The sequence below is a fragment of the Onychostoma macrolepis genome, chromosome 08, assembly GCF_012432095.1.
Source record: "Onychostoma macrolepis isolate SWU-2019 chromosome 08, ASM1243209v1, whole genome shotgun sequence".
Taxonomy (NCBI): domain Eukaryota; kingdom Metazoa; phylum Chordata; class Actinopteri; order Cypriniformes; family Cyprinidae; genus Onychostoma; species Onychostoma macrolepis.
Window position 1 is genome coordinate 22,989,093 of NC_081162.1, and position 11,543 is coordinate 23,000,635.

At 35.8% G+C, this 11,543-nt stretch overlaps 1 protein-coding gene across 1 annotated transcript; it reads left to right on the forward strand.

Moving 5' to 3' along the window:
* Positions 1-23: 23 nt before the first annotated feature.
* nras (NRAS proto-oncogene, GTPase) lies at positions 24-7,170 on the forward strand. Its single transcript, XM_058784959.1, has 5 exons — positions 24-323; positions 3,252-3,383; positions 3,975-4,153; positions 4,716-4,872; positions 5,044-7,170. Exons 2-5 carry the CDS (start codon positions 3,270-3,272, stop codon positions 5,161-5,163), a joined length of 570 nt encoding a protein of 189 aa, XP_058640942.1. The 5' UTR covers positions 24-323; positions 3,252-3,269; the 3' UTR covers positions 5,164-7,170.
* The last annotated feature ends 4,373 nt before the right edge of the window (positions 7,171-11,543 follow it).

Sequence of the window (11,543 nt, forward strand, 5' to 3'; positions counted from 1 at the left end):
CAACAACGGTGGGGCTTTTATTTTGACATGATTTGTGGAATTCCGAAGCCGGAAGTCGCCGTGAATCGTGAAGTTCTGGGGGAAGCTGCTTGCCTTGGTCAACTCTTATTCAAAACTTTGGACAGACTTATTTAACTGCTGTTTTTACAAACTGAATCTGTAGTCTCCTGACTAATCCCGTTCGTACGGGTTACGTGGCTTCCAGTCGAGCGTGAAGTGGCGTTTAAAGTGCTCCTCATGGCATTATTTTGGGCGAGAGAGCAGTAATTAGCAGAGCCCTGTTGATCAGATCAGCCAGAGGTCGCAGAACTGCAGTGTAAGCGGTGAGTTTCCTTCTCCACGCCTTACAGACGCTCTCTATCGCTTTTATACCCGTCCTCCGCTGTTTGCATTCATTTTCATGTGTACTGCTACTGTGGACATTTTTAAACAGCTGATTTCCTTATAAAGGCTGTGCCTGAAACCATAGTGAGCTGTCTAAATGGATTTCTCGTAATATTTTGTCTGATTCATAACATGCTAAACGTATACTTAACGATCTTTTAAGTTTTCTGTGCCAGGTATTTACTGTTGATCAGCCTTTTGGTTTTCTTTAGGGGTTTTGACCTAATTTGATCACTAGCATATCAGTACGTGAATCAGTGAAAGTAAAGCCACAAGCAAGGTAATGGGATAATATGAGACGTTCAAACCAGTTTAAAGTGCATATTTACCTAGAATACAACCACAATGGTGTGTAAACTCGTCATTTAATTACTAACCTTATGGTTGTTTAAAGTGTGTGACTTTTTGTACAATAAAAAAAAAAAAAAAATGTAAGCAGTCACTGACTTTTATTGCATACAATGTGATAAAACATCTGTCTAAATAACAGAATAAGGGAAACTATTCCTTTCAGAAAGATTGATATTTGTCCAAAATAAGAATCTTGTCATTATAGTGTGTTTACAAAAACTGTTATTATTTAGCATTTTCTGTTTTTTTTTTTTTTTTTCTGTTCATTATGGAAGCCTATTTCCACCCTAGGACAAAAAGAGTTTATATTTTACAATTCAGACTTTTTCCTCACAATTCTGACTTTTTTCTCTAAATTCAGAGGAGGGGAGGGGTTCTGCCACTTAATTAAAAAAGTTAATTGCGACTTGTCCTAAAATTCTGACTTTAAAAAAAAAAAAAAAAAAAAAAATTAACTATTTAGTTAACTTCTCGCAATTATATTTCACAATTCTGAAATTCTGCCTCTAAATTTGAGAGAGAGAAAAATTGTGAGGGGAAAAAAAAAGCTGAATTGTGAGAGAAAATTACCTTTTTAATTCCCCCCCCCCTTTTTTTTTTGGTTTTTGTCCCATTGCAGAAACAAGCTTCCATAGTTCACAGCCAATTTTACTTCTTTGATGTGTGTTTTACTTTATATCTGGGCTGAATGTGAGTTTGCTGTTTGGCCGCTGGTTAACATTATCCAATTGGCCACACAGTGACGTCAGTGGAAAAGGGAAAGTTGTTGAAGAGGAAGAACGTCTATTTTAACTTTGAGGACTCATGTTTTTTTTTTTTTTAAGATTAGTGTGCTCTGATGCATAGCTCACAATTTTGATTAAACATGCATATGTAATATTATCTTAAAGGGGAAAAAAAGATGTTTTGAGCTCAAATCTGTGTGTCAGGTTTAGGTTGAGCAAGTAAAAACAGCTCTGGGGTCAGTGACCTCTGCTTCTCTCTCAGGTTAATGTCTTTTCCTGGCTGTACTCTGAGAATGACTTTGACATTTAGCCATTCTATAAATAGATTACAGGGGTAATGTTTGCAGAGGGGGATGCTTTCTTACAGAAACTGTTATTAGTATGGTGATGTCAGTGGTCACATGTCAGTGGAGAAATTGCTGAATAGCCTCCAGTATGAGTAATAAAAATGAGAAGGTACATAAGACAACATTATATTATTCACTGTGTAATATGCTGTTAATTCACTGTCTGTAAGCTGTCACCCAGACAACTGCTGAAGCCTGCATAAAGCATGCATGCATGGGTGGTGTTGTCAAATCGTGAATGAACCATTTTTCCTTGTATGCTGTATGTTTTATTTTTGAATTTATGTGAAACTTTTATACAGTCATCTTGTCCAGGACTCCCTGGAAGAAGAGATTTTCTTTTACCTCAATGAGACATTCCTAGATAAATAAAATGAATGAATCAAGTGGAGCATGGGAGCATGTTACTTTTCTTTTAGAGAAGAAATTAATCATAATTTTGATTATATGTTAGCATTCAAAAGTTTGGTGGTCAGTTCAATTATATATTACTTATTTCAGTGAGTATATATATATATAATATATTTGTATGTACTGTATATTAATTTCTAAAAGATTATGTGACACTGAAGATTGGAGTAATGATGCTGAAAATTCAGCTTTGCATCATAGGAATAGGCCTAAATTACATTTTAAAACATATTACAATAGACAGCAGTTATTTTAAATGCTAATAATATTTCACAATAGTACTGTTATTATTGTATTTTTGATCAAATGTGCATCTTTGGTGAACATAAGGCTTCTTTGAAAAACCAACCCCAAACTTTTGAATGGTAATGTATTTTATTACTCTGATAACCTCTCTCTCTCTCGATCTAGAGTAACAAACAAGTATTTATTTTAGTGCTGATTGCTTAATCTCCTCAAAGAGCTCTTAGGTCCAGTAATCAGTTTCTCTTAACGGTCCCTCGTTGTCGCTGTAAAACCAAGGGTGGCCGGGCTTTTTCAGCTACTGCCCCGAAACTTTGGAATAGTCTGCCTGTAAATGTGAGACTCGCTTCTTCACTAGCTAGTTTTAAGTCTGCTCTCAAATCTTATTTGTTCTCCCTGGCTTTTGAATAATGCCTGCTTAAGGCTCTGTTGCCAATTTGGCTTAGATTCTGTTTTATGGCTTTAATTTTCATATGATTTTTTTTTTTTCTTATATATACTGTGTTTGCTGTATTGTATTTGTATCTGTTGTACAGCACTTTGGCGCAACTCTGTTGCTTTTAAACGTGCTATAGAAATAAACTTTGACTTGACTTGACTGTCAAACGATTAATCGCGATTAATTGCATCCAAAATACACAGAACACACACACACGTTATGCAAACAAAAACTTTTTTGTATGCGATTTAATGGTTTGACAGCACTAATTTATTTGTATGTCAATCTGTTTGTGAGTGCTAAAGTGTTATTAATATATGCTTGTGCATTCTCTCTGTCTCTCTCTCACAGGTGGTTTCTCAGGACTGAATGATGACGGAGTATAAGTTGGTTGTTGTGGGAGCAGGTGGTGTTGGGAAGAGTGCTTTAACCATCCAGCTCATTCAGAATCACTTTGTGGATGAATATGACCCTACTATTGAGGTACAAAATTACAAGTACATAATTGCTTGCAATACCAAAGCTGCATTTACTTGATAAAAGACACAGAAAAAAAACAGTAATATTGCTAAATATTATCACAATTTAAAATAACTGTTTTCTGTTTTAATATATTTTAAAATGTAATTTATTCCTGTGACGCAAAGCTGAATTTTCAGCATAATTACTCCAGTGTCACGTGATCCTTCAGAAATCATTCTAATATGTTGATTTGGCACTCAAGAAACATTTCTTATTATTACCAATGTTGAAAAGAGTGGTGCTGCTTAATATTTTTGTGGACCGTGATAATAAAAAAAAATAAAAAAAAGAACAGCATTTATTTGAAATAGAACTATTTTGATCAATTTAGTGCATGACCCTAAACTTTTGAAAGTGAATGTGCTAGTGGACTTTTCATATTTGACATTTAATGCATGACCATCACCATTTGACATTTTCATTTGTCATCATGACCTGCGCTGATTATTTAATTAGAATAGGATATATACGTCCATTACTCTGTTTAGTTTGATTCATGTAATCATGAGGCTTTATGCAGATTTACAGTGCTGATCATGTCCATGTCTTCAGGACTCTTACAGGAAGCAGGTGGTGATTGACGGTGAGACGTGTCTGCTGGACATCCTGGACACTGCAGGTCAGGAAGAGTACAGTGCAATGAGGGACCAGTACATGAGGACAGGAGAGGGTTTCCTCTGTGTCTTTGCCATAAACAACCTCAAATCCTTCGCCGATGTGCATTTGTACAGGTCTGTAAGCTGATAAAAGGGGTTTCAGTTATATTTCATGAATCATTTGGATTTTAAAGAGGTCATGACATGGGTTTTTTATTATTTTAATATTGCACAAAAAAACATTAATATGTGGAAAAGTGATTATTTTCAACTCTCATTCTGACCCTCTGTCTGAAACGACCTGTTTTTAAGGGGCGTGTCTTTTAAGGCTTGTCAGTAATCAGCCACTGTTATGATTGGTTAAGGTCATTGCATAGGAAACAGTATCAATGTTTGCGCCCCTGTGACTTCATCATGCGTCCTCAGATCCGAACAAGCTGTTTTTGGAGATTGATTAAATAAATACTTTGTTAACGGTTTAAGCTATGAAACTTACAGAATGTTTTAATGGTACAAAGACTCTTATAGGCCAAAGATGAAGGCAAATTTGATTTCTTGTGTCATGACCCCTTTAAGCAGTGGTAACACAAGTGGATGAAGTGCAAGACATATCACTAATGTCATCATTTCTATTATAAATATGGCATGTTTGTAATACGTTTTCCACAAAGACTATAATATGGTAATGTGCTTTTAGAGAACAGATCAAGCGCGTGAAGGACTCCGATGATGTGCCCATGGTCCTAGTGGGGAACAAGTGTGATTTGGCCAGAACGGTGGACACCAAGCAAGCTCAGGAACTTGCCAGAAGCTACGGCATTGAGTTTGTAGAAACTTCTGCCAAGACCAGACAGGTGGGCAAAGACTGTTCATCGCTTCTCTGCTTTTCTTGAAACAAACTGTTTGTGTATTAGTGTAGTTTACTTATGTTCACTTCATTGTCAGGTCATTCACTGTAATATCAAACTAAGCATAAATCTTCAGTGCTAAAAAATATCCTTTGTCTATTTTCTTTGTTTTTTTAGGGAGTTGAGGATGCTTTTTACACGCTCGTCCGTGAGATCCGACATTATCGCATGAAAAAGCTCAACAGCAGAGAAGACAGGAAGCAGGGCTGTCTGGGCGTGTCCTGTGAAGTCATGTGACTGCACTGCCTCCCGCTTTGTTTTTGTTTTTTGTTTTATTAGCAGTTTGTTGACCAGGCAGCTGGAAGCCTCATGACCGCGCGTGTGCGCAGAGTTCGCCCTCTGCTGGCTGAAAGGGATTCATGCACAACTGGTCATCTTTCCTGTTGGCCTGCTGTAATAGAAAAATGAGGCCATTGGACATTTACGTGTTTCAACAGAGGCTCGTTTGTCTCATTTAGTACTTGGGTTTTCCCTGTTCATTGGGAAGAAAAACGTAAACGGGCATTGAGTTCTTCTTTCTTGACTTCTGAGCTGTTATGAACACAACAGCACATTGGCATTGATGAAAATAAATTTGAAATTGCAAAAGGGTGCATCTCATAAAAACATGCCCATGTTTCACCACAAAATTTAAAGAATAATTAAGAAATTATGTTTTTCACATTTTAATATTTTCATGGACATCCCTCCCTGAAATTCTCATCTTAATGCATCCAGATGTTTTCTACGTAATTCCCATTATTCTGATTGGTGATACCCATTGTTGTGATGCAGCTGTACATTTTACTGTAATATGATGTTTTCTTTTAATAGGCCTAAAGGCAGTCTAACACCTACTACTATGATGCATAAATACTTCAGTTTTTTTTTTTTTCTCATTATAGTAATGAGAATTAGGGGGGAGATGTGCTTAATTGTCAACAAATATGTGACAAAAATGCAAAAACTCGTAATAGTCCTATAAATAGTATTAATATTGTTTACCCAAAATATAATTTCCTATTTGTTCTTTTGATTTTTTTAGGGTGAAAGCTGGACCTGTTCTTAGCATTTTTTTTAGATTCACCCAAGAATGTTTTAATTACAAGAAGTACATAGGCAAGAGAAGGAATTAGGTTTTAAAATGGTATTTAAATTGGGATTAATGTAATACAAAACTATCCCCATTTATCTTAAAATTAAATCTGTTATCTTTAGTTCTCTTTTAAAAGTTTCGAGAATCTCAGACCTGAGAAGAGAGAACATGAAATGCCCTTTAATCTTAATCCGCAGGTTCAATGCTCAGGAATACTGTGAACGCAGAAGTTCTTCAGAAATGTGTGGGATTATTTCTGTTTATTTCTTTCCCTTTTGCCTCTTTTCTTGTTTTCTTTTTTGTTGTAGTCAAAAAGTTTGTTTAGCATTTACGTTTACCGTTTTGTCTCATATACTGTAGTTCCATTCACTCTATAGAGTCTAGAGTTACTTTTATCCTCTTTGCTCTCAGATGTTAATTGTATATTTTGACATATAATACATAATGATTAGAATGATTTGGTTTAGATACAGAAAAGTCAATCAGATTTCAAGCATGGGATGGCATGGATCTTACTTAAAGGGCCTTTTGAATCATGGTGCTGCTGATGTATATGCCAAATCTGTGTGCCACCGTCTGCATCCTGTATAGCATGACATCTTTTAGCCCATGTCAAATAATGTCTTAAATCTTCCAATGAAAGCTGTAAAAATGCATTTAGATGGGATTTTAACAGACCATAGTAAGGTTTGCTGCGATGTTTATTTTCATGCCTGAAGTTTCTTCTTGAAAGCCAGTGAAGGTTTATCAAGAAGTTAAAACTATTATTGGTGTTGACTATCATGTTATTTATATGGCATTTATATGAACCTGTGCCTGATTTCATTAACAGTGAAATCTGAAACGTTCCCATTAATCGTACTGTGTTTGCGTTAAGGCCTTCTTTCTTGGCTTTAACAGAAGCAGGATGTTTTCTAGAAAATACAAACTAAGTTTGCCATTACATTAACAATCCTTTCTTTTTCAGCTATATGAACACTTGATTTATGATGTATTTTGCCGTTTTAGCACAATTTATTATTATCACGAACTTTCTTTAATCAGAAAATTATGTGAAAATAAACATTTCATGTCTTTTTTGGGGGGGGAGGGGATATTAATGTGTATCGGATGTTTAATGTGCCTATCATATTACAACAAGTTTTACCAGTAAATTAATTGAAAACTGAGCATATTGTGTGTATTTCTTCTACATATCCATGGATGCACGTGTGTGTGTGTGTGTGTGTGTGTGTATGTATGTATGTATGTATGTATATGTGTGTGTGTGTGTGTGTGTGTGTGTATACTTGCATAATGTCACTCTTTCCCATGTGTGAGTTTGGCACTTCAATCTGTCTGTCTGTTAAAACTTAAAATAGAGTTGAACACACAGAACCTGGAGTCTCAAGCCCCTCGTATCCAGTACACAGCTCTGGTTACAGTGGGCAACCACTGCTTAATATTACCCCAGTGCAGTGTCCAATCGCACACTTCCCCGATACCGAGGAGCAGTGTCGGACCGGCCAGCTTTCTACAGCAAGAGTGATAGTGTCAGAACCAGCAGCCAACATGCCCAAAGTCGCTGTGCCTGGTGAGTGTCCATTCACCACCTGAATCAATCACACAAAGAAAAGATTTGGTTTTAACAAAACATATTACTAGGAAATTTGTTTTTCATTACATTAAATTGAGCATAACGGCTTAACTGATGTGTATGCAATGTTCTGTGAAGAACAGAATATGCTGCATTAGATCTGGACACCATCGTGGTCTCCGGCAGAAACTGTAATCTAGGAATGGGAGTGTCTGAATAGTTATTTCTGCCGATCAGCTCTTAGAAGCTTGTACACTAAGCAAGGTTAGGTATTCCAACAACTATTTTTGGAGGTGTGGGTATGAGGACTTTAATTCAAAGAAAAGAGCAACTGTCAGCCGTTGTGTTCTTCAACTGTGTCCCCTGATGTTTTAATAAACAGCAGATGAATGAAAATAGAGGTGTTAGGTTTTCAGGCCTGTGATATTACTTCATTAACACCTGTGATTAGGCTGATTTGTTGATGTTTAGATACAGACTGGAGTGCAATCTGTATCATATTTTTATGCATTCATGCAGGAGTTCACACTGATGCTTTTTGCAGCTGTGGCAATGTAGAAGATTGTTAGGTCTGATTATAAGTGAGGTTTTGATGGCTTATAAGTTATGACTTATTAGTTACAGAAGAACATAGAGGCATGCTTGAAAATGCAAGAGATCCTTTTGCTAGTCAGCGGATTCTAGTGACTCAAATGTCACGCTGGTGCTTGACATGCCGTATCTCATTTAAAGTTTATTTTTACATCATAAATGTTTGTCCACTGTATTCTCAAGCCCTAGCGTGTGCAGTTGTGGTCATGCAAAATGTTAATAATTTTAGCAAAATAAGAGAAATCACAAAAACGGTAGACAAATGCAATTTTTATGATCACACTTATGGTAAAACTATTCACATTTTGCAGATTCTGTAAGGGGTGTGTAAACTTATGACTACAGCTGTATTCTGTTCTTCTGAGTAGGATATTGGGTTGATTTCAGACTTGCATTGCCAGACATGCTGCTTTCCATGTGCAGGCTAAGAATAATCTGAATTTAAATTTGTAGACTGATAGAATATCAGTCACTGATATCATCAGGTTTAAAAATAGAAACACTATCATTTCGAGGCAGAGGGGAAGGCCACATACTGGCTGAGGTTCAGAGAGGACAGACAGCAGGCCGTTATAATCATCTGATTAATGAGTTCACACCCATGTGAAAGACCCTTGAGAATACTGGTAAACGTGTAATTTATTAGCAGTGTTTATTAAGTTATTAAATTACTTATCCACTGACAAAAAAGTAAGGGATTACTGTTAATTTTTAGGTAATTTAATTACAGTTACTTATAAAGTACTTGTGTTACATACAGTAAATAATTTAAACAGTTCTAAAATCAATATTGAAGTTAAAATCTAAATTTACCATCTAAAGATAAAATTGAATGCATCGTCTTTAAATCGCACCAGTGCGTTCACTTTCAGTTTTTCCTGATTCACAGAGAAACCTTAAATACTCAGATACAGATAAGACTAAAATCAATCGAATCTAAAAAGGGCCTGCTTTTATTTGTGTACACTGACAATAACAACAAAACAATGTGCTTTTGCAAAATAAACAAAACAAACAGGGTGCACTTTCTGCCGTCTCGGTCTCCGTGAGCAACTTTCTAGCCTCACAAATTTAGCGAATATTTGACACAGAGACATGAGAAATATAGAAAGCTTGTGTGTCTACTTTTAAATGAACAAATTCAAATCGAAAATGAATATTCTCTGATTATGTAATCCATATGAAAGCGAGGTACAGTCTTTCCCGTATCTGAAAGCTTGAAGTGTCTAATTTTAAATTGAATGGATTCAAATCGAAAACAAATATTCTCTGATTATGTAATCCGTATGAAACTAAAGCGAGGTACAGTCTTTCCCGTATCTGAGCTCATATGCAGTCACCTGCGCGCAAACACCCTCATCTAGATACAAAAAAAAGATAAAAAATAGTTTTAATCAAGATTCGTCTAATTTTCATCGTTTTTAAAAGAAGTCCTGCTATGAGGAATGTATACCTCAGAAGAACATCGCAAACTGACATGGCTTTATTCAGCAGAAAAGATCATTTATGTAATTTATTCTTACCTACATAACGTGTTATTTTTACTAGTTGGGCTTTTCCTGAACGTCTTGCCAAACTGAAATGTATTGTTTAACTGTTCTTAAGCTTTTTTGTTTTCCAGATATTTTGTTATTCAGAGTATATCTATTTGTTAACCAAAGAAGGTTACTTTTTTTTTTTTTTTTTTTAATGTTTAAGTATTACAGTTGTAAAGCTAAAAGGTTAAACTATTCTATGTTTGACTCAAATTGAAAGAATAAAGACTTTTAATTTCTATTAAGGTTTATAGGGATTTTAAGATGTAGCCTAATTAGCAACTTAAATGATTAAGTTACTTATTGAGTAACTAAGTTACTTTTCAGACAGAGTAATTAGTAAAGTAATTTAAATACAATACTGATGATGTAATTAGTAATAGTAATTAATTACTTTTTGAAAGTAACTTACCCAACACTGTTTATTAGATTTTAATACTTTGTCTCTGCCTACTATTAAGCTGGACAGGAGAAAGTAAGTCATTTGTTGGTTGATGGTGTGAGTTTAGGGCGGGACTGTGTTTGGCTGACCGATGGCGGATGGGGGGTGTGATTCTGTAACTGTTTCTCCTATTTAGTTTTGTGAATTGTGTAAATAACACTTCATGCGATGACTTACAATTTCTGTTTTGGTCCATGTGTGTTGACTGTGACCGTAACTTTTCATTTGACCCTCTCTACATGAATCCTGTCCCATGTCTGATGGGTACATTTTACTAACACAGCAGAGGAGAAGCGTAAGTATTGGGAGGAATCATAGGCGGGTGATTGTTTGTGTGTTTGGAAAGGGCATGAACTGGTATGGGAATCTCAGTACTGCCGTATCCAATAGATTGCCATGGAACTCCAGGTGGATACACTGTGTGTGATTTTTGAAGGTGGTTTTAGAATAGAGGAAAGTGGACTAGGGGATGTTGAACATTATTTAGCATAAACAAATTGTTTCTGTTTAGTTGTCACAATCCATGAAATTTATTTAAAGAAATAGCTGTCATTTACTCACCCTTACTTTGGAAGTCCAAAAATATTGTCAGAACAAAGAAATTCATTCAGGTTTGGAACAACACGAGGGTGAGTAAATCACAAAAGTCTCATTTTTGGTTGAACTATACTTTTAAGCGTGGATTGTGGTCTGTGCCAGTAGTAATTCGGGCCTCTAGCCGAGCTTTAGGTTGCGTTTTATTCAGCTCCCTATGGTGTGGATCAGTATATCATGTAAGCAAATTCAGGCACTGGTGTGGAGCCATGCTCACTACTCACTAGGACACTGATTGGGACTATTTCTGTTTAAAATGGCAGACTCCCTAATCAATACACTGACTACTCAAGTAGGAAGCTGAGTGAGACGTGCCCTTAGTTTTCAAATTTGCTGTTATTTGTTTAATATGTATTGCAATTGTGACAAAAGAGGGCCCCACAGGACCAAAATTCATCCATGATTTGACTTTGATTACACCAGTATAATAATAATTGTATGATCATGGGATGAGAACACTAACAAAAGTTTGCCTCTGTGTGAGGAAAACAGTGATAATTAGTGAAATGAGCCTTGTGTGAATTCTTTTGACAATGTCGGCAATCTTGGGATTGTGAAAATGTCACAGTGATGAGCATGAGTTTTTTTTTTTTTTTTATATGATTTTGTACTTTCTACTTTACCTTTATCAGACATAGCAATTTCTTTTCTATCTAAAACCTTATTAATTTACTGTAAAATTCATGACTCAATAAAATGACAGTTCCGATGTGTTTACTAATTCAGTCTAACCTATAACCTCCTTTTCTTTTCAATGTTTTGGATCTTCCTTGCCCATTCTGTGGAAATGAATAATCAGAAGGG

Excerpts from the sequence above, each read along its gene's own strand:
- nras (XM_058784959.1), top strand. The coding sequence starts at position 3,270 with ATGATGACGGAGTATAAGTTGGTTGTTGTGGGAGCAGGTGGTGTTGGG. Across the intron at positions 3,384-3,974 it reads AATATGACCCTACTATTGAG|GACTCTTACAGGAAGCAGGT; the intron begins GTACAAAATTAC and ends CCATGTCTTCAG. Across the intron at positions 4,873-5,043 it reads CTTCTGCCAAGACCAGACAG|GGAGTTGAGGATGCTTTTTA; the intron begins GTGGGCAAAGAC and ends TTGTTTTTTTAG.